This window comes from Hippopotamus amphibius, chromosome 12, assembly GCF_030028045.1.
Source record: "Hippopotamus amphibius kiboko isolate mHipAmp2 chromosome 12, mHipAmp2.hap2, whole genome shotgun sequence".
NCBI lineage: Eukaryota > Metazoa > Chordata > Mammalia > Artiodactyla > Hippopotamidae > Hippopotamus > Hippopotamus amphibius.
In genome coordinates, this window is record NC_080197.1 from 84,717,723 (window position 1) to 84,737,465 (window position 19,743).

General features: G+C 50.2%; 1 protein-coding gene across 1 annotated transcript; it reads left to right on the plus strand.

The window, feature by feature from the left end:
• The first annotated feature begins 4,468 nt into the window (after window positions 1-4,468).
• Window positions 4,469-10,567, plus strand: KRT3 (keratin 3). Its single transcript, XM_057702725.1, has 9 exons — window positions 4,469-5,199; window positions 6,212-6,432; window positions 6,976-7,036; window positions 7,396-7,491; window positions 7,770-7,934; window positions 8,351-8,476; window positions 8,791-9,011; window positions 9,365-9,399; window positions 9,868-10,567. The coding sequence occupies exons 1-9, from the start codon at window positions 4,570-4,572 to the stop codon at window positions 10,191-10,193; spliced, it is 1,881 nt and encodes a 626-aa protein (XP_057558708.1). The 5' UTR covers window positions 4,469-4,569; the 3' UTR covers window positions 10,194-10,567.
• The last annotated feature ends 9,176 nt before the right edge of the window (window positions 10,568-19,743 follow it).

Here is a 19,743-nt window from a genome sequence, read left to right on the forward strand (position 1 = left end):
GAGGAGTGGACTGGCTAACCTCTTGGCTACAGCACCCTATGAGGCTCTGATTTTATGCACTGCAACACAGTGACTCACTCTTTTCTCTAGGGAGAAGGTGCTTAGGCTACTTAGTTAAGCTTCAAATAATCCAGGTTTTGAAATATGAGCCAACTGCGTTTTCTCAAAATGTTTGTTGGGTCCCCCAAGCCCGGAGGGCGGGGCCCAACCGACAAGAATTTCAACTCATGATTGCTTCCTCCTCTCCCATCATTTGCACCCCCATTACTCCCCAATCAGAATTGACACCCTAGTCCTGCGAATGTACTGCCAATCCCTATTTTGCTTCCCCTCCCATGGTGGACAATGTCTTCTCTGCAATCCCGCGTGCAGAATAAGAATAGATTAAGCTCATTGCGCTGTACAACAGAAATTAACACAACGTTGTAAATCAACTACATTTCAATAAAAAAAAAATAGATTAAGCTCCTTTTCCCACTCCTTCCACCACCTGCCGGGGCGGGGGCGGGGGGAGGTCCCAGATCCGATGATGATGGTGGTTGTGAGTTCGCTTCTCCAGGAACTCCTCTCCAAGTCAATTCCCTCTGAAGGAGTGACAAGCATGGCTCAGGATCCGTGGACTCCGGCCATGTCTGGTATCCGCCCCAGTGAGAGGCAGAAAGGTACGTTGCTTCACTGTGGGGTTAAGAATTCCTAGCCCCACTGCCCTGGACTTCAGGCCCCACACCTGGCCTCACAGCACCCTCCTCCTGTCTGGCACAAAAGGCAGGCCCTCTATCCTGTTTCACCCACCTTCCCAGCGTTTTTGGCCTACAATCCCTTTCTGCTCTAACCAGGCCTAACTTATCACTGTCCTGATAGCACTCATGCTAGCAAATGTGAGCAGCCATTCTGCCTAATATAAACCAAAAATAACTTATGAACGCACACTGTAGCTCGTGGCATCTCTGGGAGCTCTGCAGCCCAGAGACGTGAAGCACTTAGTTTTATGCAGTCTTGTAATGTTTGGCTTTTTTGCACTGTGAGCTCTTTGAAAAGCATTCTCTCTACCACATAGTGACTGAGAAAGTCCATGCCCGGTGAACACTCCTCATATTTGTTCAAAGATTTCTCTTTGTTGGACCAGAAGCTGAGGCCTGCTTCCCTTCATCCCAAGTCATGGAGTTGATGTGCTTCTGTCTATCTAGCCCCACACTGTGCTCACATTCCCTGGGGGGCTCAATGACTAATTTGCAAATGGGTTTGCATTTGATTGAATTGATTCTTTTGACAGATATGAAAGCTGAAATTCTCCGTGTAATTTTTAAACAAAAATAGTTAAGAACAACAGTGAGCACTGAACCCTTACACTGTGCTAGGTACTTTCTAGGCATGACAGTGACTCTATGAGAGAGGTACTTTTAGTAACTTAATTTTACAGATGAGGAAACCGAGGCACAGAGAGGTTAAAGAACTTCCTCATGGACACACAGAGACAAAGCTGAGATTCGAAAGCTGGGTCTGTTTCATAGAGAACAGACTTGTGGTTACCAAGGAGGAAGGGGGGTGGGGGAGGGATGGGTTGGGAGGTTGGCAGACTATTCTATATAGGATGGATAAACAACAGGGTCCTACTGTGGAGCACAGGAAACTATATTCAATATCCTGTGATCAACCATAATGGAAAAGAATTTTAAAAAGAATGTATGTATACGTATAACTGAATCACTTTGCTGTACAGCAGTAATTAGCACAACATTGTAAATCAACTATACTTCAATTAAAAAAAATGAAATAAAAGCTGGGTCTGTTTGGCTCCAAAGTGCATACACTTAAATACTTAGAAAAATATATGGCCTACTTTTTATGATATGTTTCTTGAAACACTTGACAGAGATTTCACTCATCCATCTGTGCTCCTGTGAGAACCAGAGGGGCAGAGATGACTGACCATCTTTAATGGTTAATGAAGCTGAAACATAGAGAATTTAAATAGGCTTGGTCATGGTTAGTCACGGGGAGGGGCTGGTCCAGCTGTGAGTTTGATTCATTCTTTAAATTCTCGTTCCTCTGAGAGAGCAAAGCCAAGGAGGGTGTCTGTGTATAGCCACCCTCTGGGCCTTGGGCTAATTTCACCAGCCAGTAATTCTCGGGTAGCAGTTGTGGAAGATCAGGGGTATAAATCAGATGAGCTAGAGAGGGAATCCCAGTACTGGGTGGGGGGCAGATTATGTGACCTCAGATGTCCAGTCAACTTCAAGTTGATTCTGTGATGGATTCTTTTTTTTGTTTTTTTAAGCACAGCTTTCACACTTTTTTTTTAAATCAATTCCATCTTATTTATTGATTTATTTATTGGCTGGGTTGGGTCTTTGATGCTGCACATGGGCTTTCTCTAGTTGCGGTGAGTGGGGGCTACTCCTCATTGTGGTACACGGGCTTCTCATTGCAGTGGCTTCTCTTGTTGCAGAGCACAGGCTCTAGGCACGTGAGCTTCAATAGTTGCAGCACATGGGCTCAATAGTTGTGGCTCATGGGCTCTGGAGCACAGGCTCAATAGTGTGGCACACGGGCTTCGTTGCTCTGCAGCATGTGGGATCTTCCTGGAGCAGGGCTCGAACCCGCGTCCCCTGCATTGGCAGGCGGATTCTTAACCACTGCACCACCTGGGAAGTCCCTGTGATGGATTCTTGACTGATTCTTCATACTGTGATTCTACAGCATTTTTCTGCTGGAGAGGAGATGACACTCATTTGCATGTATATTTTCTTAAATCTGAACACCAAATTTGAGAGGTCTGGATTCCTTACGTTGAGATAGTCTTGATTAGCTTGCACTATCTTATATAATGGGATTTCAATTAGCTCTTGACTAGTTTTATTTGGTTGTAGCAAATAGCCTTCATTCATTCATTAATCACTCAATTGACTGATTGATCATTTGTTCACTCAACCGGCCAACCTTTAGGAGCATCTATTATTGGCAAAGCACTGTGCTAAGAACCGAAGGGTCCAGTATATTAACAAGCCTGTAAGCTCCTGGAAAGTTTATGGTTTTATTCTGGGGAAGGGGCCACGATATTGCAGAACCTGGAGGTAGCAAAGGGGGGTGGGGGAGAGGACAGAATGGGAGAACCAGGCCATTGAAGAGAATTTCACTTCCTCTGCACTTGGGACATCCCCAGCCCCGCCCAGTGAGCGCCGAAGAATCCACCATCCTTCCCTCCTTTCCCCCCACTCTGGGGAGGATCCTGCCCAGGCCACACAGGCCACACCCTTGTCAGGGCCAATTGCGCAGCAGACAGAAGGAAGAAGCCTTGTTCTGGAGAGACGCATGGCTGACTTGGCAGGCTCCAGACCTGTGCAGAAAGGCTTTCCCTTTGGACAAGCCAAGCCCGGTCCCTAAGCCTCTGAAAAACGTCAGACTGGCAGATTCTCAGACTTTCAGAGTTAGACACGTACGGCAGAGTTGCTAGCCCTGCTGCATCTGGCCTCCCGAGGCTAGGGTGGGCGGTACGTGTCTGGACACCGAGGCCACAGGCCTGCTGGGAGCACGCATCTCCTCCACACATCCCCAAAGGGCCCCCATGTCTTGTTCACGACTGTCTCCGGTGCCTCATCCAGTGCCTGCCGTGAGTTAGGTGGTCTGTAAATATCTGTCGCCTTGGGGGTAGAATTGATGTTTGAATTTCCAGTTCCCTGGGCCTTGGGCTGAAACCAGGGAGGTGCCAAAAATGGAGGGAGAAAGAAAGGAAGCTTTAGAGATGTCCCGAAGACAGGGAATTGTGTATGGCTTTTCTGAGAAGTTTTCAAAACGAACAAACTATTTGGCATGTTAAATTTTGCTGACGGCGTATCAAAGCGCATAATGTTAACGCCCCTTTTTCTTAGAAAATAGTCACGAACCCAAATGCTGCAGCCTCCTGAACTACAGCTTGGGAGAGAGGGGGATCCCAGAAGGCAGCTTTGTGATGGTTCTGGGCTTTGTTTTCAGGAAGGGAGGAGGAGAGGTCATCATTTCATCCACAAACCCAGCACAGAGCTGGGCGCACAGTGGGTGCTCTGTGGCCACGTGGACTGCATCACCCCTCCTATTGAGACACTTTCCCTGAGTGGGCTTCACTGTCTCCATCACCCTGACAACCAGAACCACGCCAACCCACCTTCCACTCCATCCTTTCCAGAGTGGAGCCCAGCTCTGGTGGGGCCGGGGACAGCTGACCAGCAGACAGTTGAGTGTGCCTCCTGGGTCCTGCCAGACAACACTAGGAGGTGGCCATGCCACAGCACGGGGCCAAGCCAGGCACCGCCCCCTGCCAGGAAAGCCTGCCACCTTAGCACTTTTACCATTTCAGATTATGTTTAAGGTGTGTTTGGTAGCCTGGAACAAACTTATTGCCTGGAAGGCAAACCCAACCCATGACTCCTTGAGACTAATTATCTCTCCTTCGTTGGAGCCCAGCAGCCTCCTAGATGTATATAAAGGGATTTATTCCACATAGGTCTCCAGTTCGCCTCTCTCTTCCTCTGGCTCTCAGTGGCCCTGCTTAACGCTTGCACTTGCACCTTCCCTTCACTGAGTTTTCTCACCATGAACAGACAAGTCTGCAAGACATCTGGAGGCGGGAGCCAGGGCTTCTCTGGCCGCTCCGCCGTGGTCCCCGGCAGCAGCAGGATGAGCTGTGTGGCCCGCTCAGGGGGAGCCGGCGGAGGGGCCTGCGGGTTCCGGAGCGGAGCAGGAGGCTTTGGCAGTCGCAGCCTCTACAACCTGGGTGGCAGCAAGAGCATCTCCATCAGCGTGGCTGGTGGCTCCCGGGCTGGTGGCTTTGGGGGAGGGCGCAGCAGCTGTGTCAGTGGCTTTGGGGGTGGCTATGGAGGTGGCTTTGGTGGTGGCAGAGGACTAGGAGGTGGTTTTGGAGGGGCTGGTGGCTTTGGAGGGGCCGGTGGCTTTGGAGGGGCTGGTGGCTTTGGTGGAGCTGGTGGCTTTGGAGGAGCTGGTGGCTTTGGTGGAATTGGTGGCTTTGGTGGCCCCGGTGGCTTTGGTGGTCCAGGTGGCTTTGGCCCGGGTGGCTTCCCTGGGGGAATCCAGGAAGTGACTGTCAACCAGAGCCTCCTGCAGCCCCTCAATGTGGAGATCGACCCGCAGATTGGGCAAGTAAAGGCCCAGGAGAGGGAGCAGATCAAGACCCTCAACAACAAGTTCGCCTCCTTCATTGACAAGGTGAGGGACTGGGCCCCCATTCCTAGTTTGGGGACTTTGAGTTTGATATTTACATATTGTGTTTAGGATCAATCCCTAGTGGTCCAGGCTGGAGGGGAGGGGTTAGGCAGTGCTCTAGGGTCGGTGAAGATGTTTGGGGCTGATGAGCTTGTCCACATGGTCATGTGCATGGGAAAGACAATGGTCCCCTATTTGGACCTAGACACCCCTCAAGTCCTGCTTCTCTGACTCTCTGCTCAAGTCTCTTACCTGTTGCCTTATCCAGCCTGGGCAGGTGCTGCTGGCAGTGTGGGGCGATGGCCATGACCTGTGGCAGGGAAGGGTCTGACCCAGAACTGGGGGCTTTTCCAACATGAGCTGCCCTCTGGGGCTTTCCAGGAGGCCTGTTCCCTTCATGTTGCTGTACTAGGCAAAGGAGGTAGGCGCCCTAGAGAAGGGATTCGAGAGGCTCATCTGGAACCTGAGTCCCAGGGGGCTGCTGAGACCCTGGCAACTCAGTCTGCACCTCAATCAGCCTTGTCAGGAAGAGAAAGGTGCTCGGTGACCTCAAACCGGCATCTTTTCTCATAACAATGATAGTAGCATTTCAACAGGATCAGCTTCCAGTGATTTGAAGGGCTGGAATGTCAGTGGCGCCTAGATGGAAACGACGCTGTTGAGATTTAAGCACCTTTGTGCAGCATGTATTGTAGTTTTGGAAGTTGAGGTAGAGTCATGAAGTCCCCAGGAGCACTGAGGGGTCGTCTTTACAATTCTCCCACTTCCAGGCAGGGGTTACTTCCAGTTTCCCTGCCCATCTCTCCTCCTTCTGTAATTTTCTAAGCCATCCTGCATCTTCAGTGGCCTGGCTGATGTGACTGTCTACCTGTATCCTCTCCAGCTGCAGTAGGAGCGTTCTAGGCCTTTGTGCTGGGGGTGAGGAGACACAGACACCCAGTTCTGCCCGAGCCAAGGCCCCCCCGCTCCGCTGCTTCAAGTGTTGCCCGATGTTGCTTCTCCCAATGCACTGTAGGTGCGGTTCCTGGAGCAACAGAACAAGGTCCTGGAGACCAAGTGGAGCCTGCTCCAGCAGCAGGGCACGCGTTCCGTCACAGGCACCAACAACCTTGAGCCCCTTTTTGAGAACTACATCAACTCCCTGCGGAGCTACCTGGACAACATCCTGGGGGAGAGAGGCCGCCTGGACTCAGAGCTGAGGAACACGCAGGACCTGGTGGAGGACTTCAAGAAGAAGTGAGTGACAGAGGCATGGGCGGGAAGATGCCTTGGGTGACCCTGTCTCAGAGTCCCGGCCCTCTCACTGCCTTCCCCCCACCCACTGGGTCACTTAGCCTACTTTCCCCTGTTTTCATGAAGGACAGCTTGGTTCAGTGCGTTCCTCCTCACCGTCCTTCCTGAAGAGTAGTCCTTTACAAATAAAATTAGAAGTTTAGAGCTGAAGAAGCACTTTCTCATGAGCCAGGCTGAGGAAGATCTTGGTTGTAAGATCTGAAGGATGCTGGGACAACTCACGGGACGGTGACAAAGCATCCCAGTCTGCGTGGGATTGAGGGGTTTCCCGGGACTTGGGACATTCAGTGCTGCAACCGGACAGTCTGCCTGAATGAGTGGGGATGGTCCGCTTAACTAACAGGGAGACCATGAGAGGGTGTGTTCATTTAAGTGGGGTGGGAGAGGACAGAGGATAGAAGAGAAGCACTTTCAGAGTTTCAGAGAACAGTGGTGTTTAGGACTACCTCACACCCAAAACTCAGCGATTTCTTTGGACTCTTACAGGTATGAGGATGAGATCAATAAACGTACCGCTGCTGAGAATGAATTTGTGACCCTGAAGAAGGTAAGGGCTGTGTGAGGCTCCCAGGGCTCGTAGGCGAAGCTTTGCAGCTGGGCTGGGGGAAGCTCCTTACTCCATGGCCTTGGAGCTGCCAAGTGCAGGCAGTTAGAGCCAAAACCAGAAGCCAGGTGCATCTTAGTCCGGAGAGATCCTTAAAGGAGTCAGTTCATTCGTTTTTAGTTTTTGAGTAGGATGGAAATTCCATCATCCCAGTCACACGAATCAGTCCTTCGCATGGAGACCAGCCTCAGATGAAGACCGATCAATCACAGCCCTGGTCCTCCTGACTCTTCCTTGCTGCAGGTGCAGCTTGTTGTGTGTTCCCTGGAGGAACAAGGCCTTTACGTGTCTGTCTTTCTCAGGACGTGGATGCTGCCTACATGAACAAGGTGGAGCTTCAGGCTAAGGTGGACTCCTTAATGGATGAGATCAGTTTCTTGACGACCCTCTATGATATGGTGAGGATGTTTCCTGCTAAGAGGGGGAGAGAGGGTGAGACGTTTTCAGGTTTGATAGGTAGGGCCCAGGAAGACTGAGCCTAGAGATAAGGCCCCTTGTTGGGGTTCTGCAGGAGGAACTACAAACATGGGGTTCTTTGAGGGGCTGGGGGGAGGGTGGGGCAGATGTGCATTCAGAGCCGACTTGGTGGATGGGTCCGTTGATCAGGATTCTCTTTGGGCCTCTGTGTGCTTGTTGCAGAGGCCCTGAGAGCGAACAGTCCCCTCTGTGTTGGCAGGAGCTGTCCCAGGTGCAGAGCCACGTCAGCGATACGTCCGTGGTTCTCTCCATGGACAACAACCGCTCCCTGGACCTGGACAGCATCATTGCTGAGGTCAAGGCCCAGTATGAGGAGATTGCCCAGAGGAGCAAGGCTGAGGCTGAGGCCCTGTACCAGACCAAGGTGGGAGCTAGGTACCTCTCAGAGGACCCACTGAGGGTCTCAGGGAGGCTGTGGCCCATGGGATCGTTGGGCAGTGGCTATTGGGTGGCCTCTCTTAGTTCTTCTCTTTGGAGACATCCCTGCAATGACTGTTCAGCTGCAGAAAGTGCTGCCCCCTGGGGGGAGGTGGTTCCACTGTCCGCTGCCAGACCACATGGACCGACTCCAGCTTGCTCAGGGACTGCGGGGTGGGAGAACCTTCTACAACAATCCAGATGTTCTCTTTCCTGCTGCCTCAGAGGTGTCCCTGTAGAAACATAATTCAATGTCATTTACACAAGCGCTTACTAAGTACCTCAAGGTTGGCTGGGTGGTGTTACTGATGCACAAGTCAGGCAAACCTGCGTCAACACCTCACCTTCCCTTCCATTCCCCAGTTGGGTGAGCTGCAGACCACGGCCGGCAGGCATGGGGACGACCTGAAGAGCACCAAGAGTGAGATCTCGGAGCTCACCCGCTTGATCCAGAGGCTGCGGGCCGAGATCGAGAACGTCAAGAAGCAGGTGGGGTGGCCACAGATGCTGGTGTTTAGGCTGACTGACAGCTGAGGGGTGGGGGCTAGGATCTTAGGACTCCTCGTCTGGAGGGGACTTCTGGTGCCATCTCAGGCAGCACTGCCCTTCAGGGAGTTCAAAGACCAAGCCAGTCTAGATGGCTGGTAATCCACAGGGAAATATCTCTGTGGACGAAGACAGATAGACGTGCCAAGGAAGGGGTGAGGTTGCCTGACTTGCTATGGGACCATCTATTCTAAGACTCAGAGAGCCTGGGACCCTCCTAGTGGGCTCATCCCTCCTCCTACCTCCCCCTGCTCCAGAACGCTAAACTGCAGACGGCCATTGCTGAGGCTGAGCAGCGTGGGGAGCTGGCCCTCAAGGACGCCAATGCCAAGCTCCAAGAGCTTCAGGCCGCCCTACAGCAGGCCAAGGATGACCTGGCCCGGCTGCTGCGTGACTACCAGGAGCTGATGAACGTCAAGCTGGCCCTGGACGTGGAGATCGCCACCTACCGCAAGCTGCTGGAGGGCGAGGAGTGCAGGTGGGCCTTCCCTGCCATCTCCTCACCTGCCCTGCCCCAAGTCACGTGCTGAGGGCCAGATAAGGGACCAAATGAAGGGGGTGGAGGTCTGCTTTAGGAGAGAGACCCCCACCTTGCACAGGCCTTGCAGGGAAGCACTCGCCTTTGTCAGTTCACTCCCTCCCTAGGTGGCCAAGTGCATATGTAACCAGTGCACACAGGGGCTCTGTTATGGCGCATGGAAGGGTGGAGAAAGAGGAGCAGTCTGCCAGGCTTCTGAATTCCGTTCTGGTTGCTATTTGTCATTTTCATCCATGGACTTGTTGGAAATTTGCTTTGTGATGGAGCTATCCTTCTCTTGCTTTCTCCTGCAGGATGTCTGGGGAGTGCCAGAGTGCTGTCAGCATCTGTAAGTAGCCAAAGAAACATGACAGGGACAATTGGTTCTGAAATATCTGTACTCATACGGGGTGGTAGCAACTAATTTAAAAAATATTTCTATACCAGTTGGAGGGGTTTTCTGGAGGCAGAAGGGGCAGCAGATGCTTTTGTAATTGTTCTGGGTTCAGGGCACTATTACTAGGTCTAGATGGCAGATGGGGAAGATCCAATAGGGAGCCTGTTAATGGGAGGAGAAATTTTGGATAATCTCCAAGAAGGTCATCAAGAGTTGACCTACGTAGAAGGAAACATTGGAAAATTCAAACTGACTTCACACTGTGGGGGTGAACAGCTCATGACCTCAGAGTGTATCGCAAGGACCATCAGGTGCAACGCTGCCTTGACCGCCTCCCAGTCATCCCGGGCCCAGGGGATCCTCATACTACAGGGAGGTGGGCGCCCGGAGCTGATGGCGGTGCTGTCCTCTCCCCTGCAGCCGTGGTCAGCAGCAGCAGCACGACCTCAGCCTCAGCGGGTGGTTTCGGAGGCGGATACGGCGGTGGCCTTGGCCTTGGCGCCGGCGGCGGCGCGGGTGGCGGCGCAGGCAGTGGCTTTGGCCGCGCGGGCGGCAGCGGATTCGGCGGCGGCAGCGGATTCGGCGGCGGCAGCGGCTTCGGAGGCGGCAGCGGATTCAGTGGCGGCAGTGGCTTCGGCTCTGGCTCCGGGGGTCGCGGCGGGGTCAGTGGCGGAGGCTTCAGCTCCGGCAGCAACCGTGGCAGCAGCGTCAAGTTCTCCCAGTCCACCCAGCGCAGTTCCAGATAAAGATCGCGCAGGGGCACCGCAGCCACCCCAGCGTCTCCTGTCCGCATCCTCTCCTTCACTCCGACGTCAGCAGCCCCCTCAGCGCTCTTCCCCACCTCTGCCCCAGCCCCGGCCGGCGGCTGCTTTTTGGGGCTAGAAAACCAAGATCTCTTGTCCCTTCATCCAGATCCCGCACCAAGCACAGCTGTGAGCATTTCAGGCTCTCTCTCTCTGGCTCCAGCCTGTGGCTGTGATTATCCAGCTGTGGGCCTCAGCCACCACCTTCTGCTGCCCTTGGGGTCCCTTCCCTGGGTGGAATGGTCACCACAGTTCTGATGTACATAACACACAGGCCCCTCTGCCCATCCATTCTGTCACCAATAAAGTGCATTGTGTTTCACATCAGGCCTCTGAGTCTCTCTGGCCGCCTTTCTCCCCACTGGACTGACTTCTTTCATCCCGCCTCCTGTGGGCTGTGCCTGGACAGTACCTGTCCTCCGGAACCCAGGCAGTTCCTCTCTCTCGTCCATTGTCTGGAGTCTGAATGCGCCAGCTCTGGCTGTTCATTTATTCTCTGGGCACTGGGCTGGGGTGGGGGGGTCACACTCCGGGAGCGCCGGGAAAAGTCCTCAGAGCGATGTCTGCATCTCAGAGGGATGCAGACATCCCTCTCTGTGCCTTGTCTTGTTTGGGGGAACCGAAGAGGGCCTTGAGGTGCTGAGGGGCTTGGGGACAGAGGATTTCTTTCCTTGGTGCTGGTTCCCACTCCAGCTGACATCCTGAAAGCTTTTCCCCCGTCAATGTGCACCTGGGAAGGTGTGAGCTGCTAGAACCCCAGGGATACAGGGACTTCCTGAGAGCCACCTGTCTCAAAGCCTGACCGATGACCCCCCCTAACCCCCAAAGGGTTCTGTGTCCATTAAATCTTTGCTCTTCAGAGCACACAACAGAGGTTCTGAGAAGTCTCGTAGGAAAGAATACCTGTTAGTTATCTATAACCTGGAATTCTCCACACCCTCTTCTGGGTAAACAATTATTACTACCCCTCAGAAAATGTCCTTCTCCTGAGCATGTGGGCATGTACTCTGGGTCCCTGGGAGTGTGTGGCGGCCACGGAAGCTCCCAGTGTCTGCCCTGCACCAGGAAGCCCTGATAAAGTGTTAAAAGTGTCAGTTTGCCTTCGGAGTGTTGTCCGGAAGGTCACGGCTGAAAGGCACTCAGGTACAAGGTGTCCAAGAACTTCGTTTGCAAAGGAGAGGACTGAGCTCAGAGAGGTGTAGTGACCTGCTTAGGGCCAGAGAGCATCCGGGGGGCTGAGCCGGGACCACCCCTGAGGATCCTGAGTCTGGAGCTCCTCCACATCCCCACATTGTTTCTGAGGCTGCAGCTTCTGCCTTCCAGTCTCGGCTGGCTGCTTGGGTCCACGTAGATGATGGAGTGGAAGGTTCAGTCAGGCCAGGCCAGGGAAGCAGTATTTCTATATTAGGCCAAAGCTGAATTTTTTTCAGAGACAGGAAATGACAGTTAAAGTAACAAAGAAAGAAAACCTGTCAAAGAGATACATGTACCACAATGTTCATTGCAGCATTATTTACAATAGCCAGGACACGGAAACAACCTAAATGTCTGTCGACAGACGAATGGGTAGAGAAGATGTGGCACGTACATACAATGGAATATTACTCAGCCATAAAAAGGAATGAAATGGAGCTATTCATAGTGAGGTGGATGGACCTAGAGTCTGTCATACAGAGTGAAGTAAGCCAGAAAGAGAAAAACAAATACCGTATGCTAACACATATATACGGAATATAGAAAAATGGTACTCATGAACCTAGTGGCAGGGTAGGAATAGAGATGCAGATGTAGGAAATGGACTTGAGAACACCATGGGGAGGGGAAGCTGGGACGTAGTGAGAGAGAAGCATTGAAATATACACACTAACAAATATAAAATAGATGGCTAGTGGGAAGCTGCTACAGAGCACAGGGAGACCAGCTTGATGCTTTGTGAAGACTTAAAGGGGTGGGATAGGGAGGTTGGGAGGGAGGCTCAAGAGGGAGGGGATATGGGGATATATGTATACATGTGGCTCTTTCACTTTGTTGTACAGCAGAAACTGACACAATACTGTAAAGCAATTATACTCCAATAAAGATTAAAAAAAATACAAAAAGACCAAAAAAAAAGTAACAAAGAAAACCGGCTACTGGGGCTTGAAGAGATTCGTATGGAAATCCCACGTCCACATGAAGCATTGCATAAGCACTGTATGCGTTGGTGGAGAAATGAAGTCACTGGCAGTTCTCCTCGGATCTCCCAGGAAGGCTCTTTGGAGGAAGTGGGATTTGGTAGTTGTTGCTTCATTCTGGAGCAGGACGGTACCTTTTCTGTTTGGTATCCCTCTGTGGAAAAGGAGTGGGAGAGGCAGGTGGGGAGACTCAACGCCTGCCCCAGTGCAGAAGGCTGGCCCTGTGGGGATGTGCCAGGCCAGTTACGGGACAGGTGCTTCACCCCGGATGAGGTCATTATTAATGGAGTCTTTCCTGCCTTCCTTCAACCCATATCCATCAAGTGTTTACTCTCTGGCCCTGGGCTAAATGTTGGAGATGCATTGGTGCGTGAATATCATGTCTCATTTTCGTAAGGGAGCCCTGCAATCACAACAAAGTAAGCAAATAAAATAGCTTTAAGCTGTGATAAGAGTATGAAGAGAAGAAACTGGGGGCTGAGCTGGAGAAATGATAGGACCTGTGAATGGATTGGACGTGAGGGTAGAGGAGAGGGAAAATGCACCCAGGATGCTCAGTTTTCCGCCTGGAGCAACTGGGTGGCTGGTGACGCCATGTACTGAGGTGGAGGGGGGTATGTGGGAGGTGGGATGGGTCTGAAGAGCAGCTTCAGGAGCCGTGCTTTAGGTAAGTTTGCGTTGCTCACAGGACAGCCAAGGGGCTGTAGTCTCCCGACTACACTTGGAGATGTGAGTGTGGATTCAGAGGGAGGCCTGTCGGGCCTGGAGTCTCCCATTTGGACAGCATCTGCATAAGGCTGGTTAGGGTGGTTCCCAAGCCATGGGAACTGATGAGAGAGGGGGAGGGAAGAGGGCCCAGGTGAGCTCCAAAGAAGCCCGGCATTCAGAATCAGGGCGAGGAGGAGACGGCCAGGCTATAGAGCCTGGTCCAAGTTTTCCAAAATGCCTCCACCTAAGAGGTCAAGGAGTTTCTACATGGGCTCTAAGGGAAGCCCGGATCAGGCCCAGTCTTCCTGGGGACACTCTCCACTGGTTTCAAGGCTCATATTCAGATGGTGGCTTCTTGCCTATGCTGTTCCTCCCTGGACTCTAACTTATACTCACAGCTCCTTGTTCATTCTGAGGTGGTCTACAGGAGACCCCCCGACACCGAGTGGCAGGGGGGAATCTATGCAGCTTCTTAAAGGAGAGGGTAAGCAAGGTAGCCTGGCTCAGAAGCACTGGACCATGGAGAGGGCTATTTCTCTGTTGCGTCATTGTCCCAGAGGATGGCCAGGCAAGTGAGCTTGGTGCCAGGACCTGAGACCGAGGGACTTAATCCCATGCTTGGCTGGATATTCTCAGCCCAGCCCTGACCGTTTCTAATCCGGACTGACAGCACCGCTAGGGAACTTTGCCTGATTCTGAGTGCTCCTCCTCTTCCTTTTGTCTCAGCATTTTCATCATGTCTTTGTGAAGTCTGATGTTGATTTTTCAAGTGCTCTTAAGTCCCTGGCCTTGGGCTTGCTTGTACTTGATTCTCCATTCCTCGAGTAGGCAGCCAGTTGGTGCTGTGTTGTCCATTCCGTTTCCTGTCTTCTTGCCCACAGAGGAACCCACAGAGATTGTTGAATGTTGCTGATTTGTGTGCCGGACCCTAAATTAGGATTTGGGGCCATGGGTCAATGATCAAGTATTTCTTTTGCTCTGTTTTACTCCACATCTCTCTTCCTTGGGCGTGGAGTGGTACATCCTTCTGTGAAAACACAACCTCTATCCCCCACCACATTCCCATCCCCATCCATTCCTCTTTGCCTAGTCCCCTTACGCCTCAATTGGAAAGAATACTCAAAACAGTACCTTCCTATTCTAAGAGCTTGTTGACTCCTCCTTTGATGTTAAGGAGACCAAGATGTGTTTTTAGATTTCAGGTTATTTCCTTCCATCTCCTCCTAGGATGTAGGCTATGCGTCAGAGGAAGTATCAACAGTGATGGTGACACAGTTGAAAAAGGCCCAGTTAAGGAAATCAGGGGGTAGTTTCTGATAAAACGCTTCTTGTGGATAATCTGGATTTGACCCCTGATGATCAAGTCTGCATATGAAATTTTGGGTACTATGTAGGTCGATCTCTATATGACTCACCCCTGTTTTGCCTTAGAACTGGGTGGGGTTTTGTTAGCCAATCATCAGAGATCTCATCTTTTGGGATTTGGGCTGCCCCTTCCCTCTACCTTCTCAGCACCTTGGTCCAGGTACATTCTCTCTCTGCTGCCAAGGCCAGAAATGTGGACCCTTTGCAACAATTTCAGGATGACTGAGAAAGACTCATTTGAGTCCTGAAAACACTTTACCTATTTCATCTGTATCTTATCTATATCCCTCCCAAGCCCTTCTGGTCTGCAAACTGCACAGATGCACATCTCTGCTGTGGCCAAAGTCAAGCTCATCAACCACCACACTTCTAGCCCAGCCTAGGTTGGAAGGCTGAAGGCTAGTTGGTTCTTCTAGGAAACCACTGACAAAGGTATGGGGGGAGAAATCCATGGTGACATCACCAAATGGTGACAACTTTATCAATTCTGGGAGAAGATGGGGGTCAGGAAAGGATGGTTCTGGATGGCAACAAACAGTGATTCTCAATGGGCACAATTTTCACCACCACCGCCCCCCAGAACTTATGGCAATGTCTGGTGACATTTTGGCTGTCACAACTGGAGGAGAGCTCCTGGCATCTAAAGGGCAGAGCTCTCCCCTCTCCTTGGGAAAGGATCCTTGGCTAGAGTCATATTGGTGGTAGCTGAGCTGAACAAAGAACATCCTGAATTTGTAGGACATATACACTTTTATTTTTACATTTTTATTGGGGTATGGTTGATTTACAATGTTGTATTAGTTTTAGGTGTACAGCAAAGTGAGTATATTATACATGGAAGCATACATTTTTAGAAGTTTGTTTTCTATTGGAAATGCTCTTTTATCCTGGGCAAGGACATGGGAAACCAGCCAGGCAGATAGCATAGCCGTATGTGGGTACTTTCAAGACCTGTGCCGACGGCCTGTGGGGTGCTTGCAGTTCAGCTACAAGCCCGGCTATTTTAGGCCTCCATGCCTTTGATGATCTGTTCCCCCTGCCAGGAATGCTCATCCCACCTTCAATTCCTGGACTAGCCCTTACTTCTCACTGTAGATCACTCCATCACTGCCTCCTGAAAGCTTTCCTGGATTGCACACATGGCACGAAATGCCTGTTCGGGCTGCCGTCGGACTCTCTTAATCCCTTTTTATCACTTGCCCTATTATATTAAAGTGACTCGTTTCAGTGTCTGATCTCTGCTAGGATGGAATTTCCTTGGAGGGATGGAGGTGCCACCTTCATCTTTGGGCCTCTCCTTGCCCAGCACATAGTAGGTGCTGTGAATTTCAGTGAGGTAATGGGGGTCCTTGAAAAGGAGAGGGGTGGACTCTTTTTTTAATTTTTTTTTAAATTAACACTGTCCATACTTTATTCAGATTTCCTTAGAATTTTTGTAATATCCTTTGAGTGGGCTCTTACATGCAATGACTGTCCTGACACACTTAACAAAAACGACACGACTAAACAACTCACTTTTGTTCAGTACTTACTGGCGCGAGTCATACACTGGGCACTCTGTGCGTATCCTCTTATGTGATTCTCACCACCACTGCAGGAGGCAGGTAATAATTATCCTCACTTTCCAGATGAGGAAACTGGGGCTTAGAGCGGCGGGATAACATGCCCACATTAGCAATGGAAATGGCAGATCTGGGCCCCAAATCCAAAGTCTACACCCGTAACCTCTGTGCTATGCTGCCGAACGGGACCGGCTGACTTCTCGGTCTCATGGAGGCCCTCTCTTCCACCGGCTTTGGCATGTGCTGCTAACAGCTCTATGGAGTCTCGAGCAGCCAGAAACCAAACCTGAAGTTCTGACCTTAGCAGGAGAGGTTTTCTCAGGTTTCTGTTGTGGGTGGGCCCACCTTCTGGAGGGTTCTGAATTCCAGTGGAGGCGCCAGAGATTGACTGGGGGAAATACCTTGATAATGATGGGTGTTTCTCTTTGATTCCAAAGAGGAATTCATAAGATTTAAAGCTATTTTCATGAACACAGGTTGCTGCTTCAAGGCACATCTATCCATCACCTTCTATGATGGGTTCTTTAACGTCTAAGTGGACTTTCCACTCTGGGGTGGTGTCATTTAATTTGCTGAAGCCCACGTAGATAAAAGTGATCCATGAATTTACGACAGGCTTTGGAGTTGGATAGTCTGAGTAAAATCCCAGCTCAGTCAGCTAATTCACTTGGGGCGAGCTAATTAACTTCATTAACCTATGTCCTTACATGTAAAATGTAGATGACAATTTCAATCTTACAGAGTTTTCAGGACAACTAGAAACGATACTTGTAAATAACCTAATTCTGTGCAGGCATTTAATGTTAGCCATTTTTATGTTCTTTCACAGGTAGGCGAAAGGAGGAAATATTTGAAAGAGGAAATTATTTTCACTGTCATAGTCCCCACAACTCTAAGCATACAGTAGCTCCACTGATGTTTGCTGATTGATGAACTGCTTTCCTGCTGGGCCCCTGTAGTGGGAAACTGGCTTGGCCAGGCATGGAAGAATGACTTTTATGTGACTCACAATGATTCCTTGCAATTTTATGCCAAAATCATCAGCCTTCAATGTCACATGGACCCTAAGTGAGGCTACCCCTTAGAACTCCTCCCTCCCCTTCAGCCTCCAACTGACAACTTCCAGGAGGGCCCTGCACGTTGACATCATCACTCTCCTCATCAGAAGGGCTGCCAAGTGGTGAGTACGTGCCCTGTGCATGCGCTTTCCGTCACTGCGTCTTGTGGTCCTCACTGCAACCTCATGAGGAGGCTATGCCCGCCCCAATTTGATGCCCCATTAGCCCACCGAAATTCACAGCGCCTAATATGTGCTGGGCAAGGAGAAGCACAGAGATGAAGGTGGCACATCCATCCCTCCAAGGAAATTCCATCCTAGCAGAGATCAGACACTGAAACGAGTCACTTTAATATAATAGGGCAAGTGATAAAAAGGGATTAAGAGAGTCCGACGGGAGCCCGAACAGGCATTCTGTGCCATGTGTGCAATCCAGGAAAGCTTTCAGGAGGCAGTGATGGAGTGATCTACAGTGAGAAGTAAGGGCTAGTCCAGGAATTGAAGGTGGGATGAGCATCCCTGGCAGAGGGAACAGAAAACTGAGGCCAGAGGTTAAAACGACTCCCCGGAGACCATGTAAGTGGAAGGTGGCAAGGCTGGGATTTGAACACAGGCCTAACTTCAAGGCCTCCATGTTTTTCATTCCTTCAAGCTGCAAGGAAATAGAGGGAGGAGTTGCTGTCATTTGAGTTTCAGAAAATCCAGCACACCACTGAAAAGGGATGAGGCCCCTTGCCCAGGGTGCTTCCTGAGGGAAGGTCTGTGGCTTTCAGAAAGACCCAGCAAGATCCATGGCTGGTGAGAATATAGGTTGACGGGAGAATTGGTCCTCAGGGACCTTCCCCATTTCCCAGCACCCAGAGCCCTTCTCCCTGCTTCTTCAAGCCACAGACCTTAGTCTTCCCCCAGCTTCCTCTGTGTCACTTGGAGTAAGTAGTTTCTTTCCAGGAATGAGGCAAGTCTCCTTGAATTTATGCCTTAATCCCTTGACTGTCCTCTCTGCATGTTCTTATCCATTTTGGATGCATAGTTGGATTGCTGTTTCTCCAAGTATGTTCAAAAGCATGTTGATAGGTGTTAAGATAGAAACATTTTGTTGCTAGGTTTGTTTGGGAGGCTCTGATTTAGTAAAAGTAAATGATTCTTTTCTACCGGAAAGAGGCTTTTAATATGCAAATAACCTTTATTAAAAACCTGAGAGAAAGTAAAAAATGTTCATTTCCCAAATTTATTTAACCACAGAACCTTTTTGTTAAGGCTACCTTGGGGATAGACTTCTGCCCTATTCAAGCCCTGGGAAAGAATCTAGTAGTAGGTAAGGATTTAGGGGTGAGTTGAAGAGTATTTTAACCACGTCTGGAGAGGGGACCAGAATTAGAATAAATCGTGATTGTTAACAGCTAAAACTTAGTATCAAAAGGATTTAGCTGTACTTAGGTGTTCACTTCTTTAATAAGCTTAAGCGATAATGGGAGCCAGCTCTATACAGTAACATATTTTTCCTGTTCATTCATTAAGTGAAGTTATTTTAGTGCTTTTTATTTTAACATGGTAAAAAGCAGAAAAATGATAAGTCTTAGTCCAGGGGCAGGAGATACAGAAGGACTGTTTTTTTGTTTTTTGTTTTTTTTTTAGAATGAATTAATGATTATCTTGAAAATTGGATCTGTGGATCCACGTGTAGAAAGGGGTAATATCACCCCTTCATCCTCATCTCCTAGATGGTGAGGGATGCCCACTCACTTTCACCCAAAGGTAATGACTACTGTCTCATGATTCATTCTTCCTTTCACAATTACATTATAGGCCACTCTTAAGCATTCTCACCGCGATTGAGTACCAGAGAGCAATTTGGTTAGAGGGAATAACTGCTTAATGACAATTGTCCTATTTTATAGGTGAGGAAATAAGGATCTAGAGTGTTCTGCCACTTGGCTACTTTACACAGAAGGTTCTGGCAGGTGAGGGATTAGAACTCAGACCGCCAGCAGCAGGCAGCTCATTTAGACACTGCTGTTCCAAAAGCTCCTGTAGTGAATAAGAGAAATATAGCCCAGGATGTTCACTCTGGATATTTTCAGCAGCTTCAGTCAACTGCCTAGAAAACAACCCCAGCTGGCTAAATAAGGTGATGCTTTGGCAGGCTTGGGAGATGTGGATTAGGGGAACCCAACCCAAACCGGTGCGTTGGTGATCTGCCCATCACCTCTCTCCATCCCTCTTCTCCGGTATCTGCTGGGGTGGCAGAGATGAGCCACACTTAGGAGGCTACCACCCGCTGCCTCAGCACTGGAGCCAAGGGAGGGGAAGGGAATCAGAGATGCTGATGTTTGTCCTTGTTTACTTTGGACTCTCACCTGGAGCTTCAGGTGAGCCTGGCTCAGCTTTCTTCCCAGGGAGGGCACTTGATATTGTGCTTTTAAAGGAATTCCAAAGGTTATGAACATAGACCTCACCAAGAGGGATTGGCATTCAATTCATGGGTGGAGTAAACGTCTCAAAGAAGAACCCGACACAGAGCCCCTTCGTGGATTGTCTATGGATGGATAATGTAGACTTGAAAACCCAAACTGGACGTTATTTAAATCTCAGAACAATCCTTTGAGTGGGATGGAATCCTCATTTTA

Bases quoted from the DNA above. Each gene is read 5' to 3' on its own strand.
- KRT3 (XM_057702725.1), top strand. From the start codon at position 4,570: ATGAACAGACAAGTCTGCAAGACATCTGGAGGCGGGAGCCAGGGCTTC. The intron at 7,492-7,769 runs GTGAGGATGTTT...CTGTGTTGGCAG, and splicing joins TGACGACCCTCTATGATATG to GAGCTGTCCCAGGTGCAGAG. The intron at 7,935-8,350 runs GTGGGAGCTAGG...TCCATTCCCCAG, and splicing joins AGGCCCTGTACCAGACCAAG to TTGGGTGAGCTGCAGACCAC.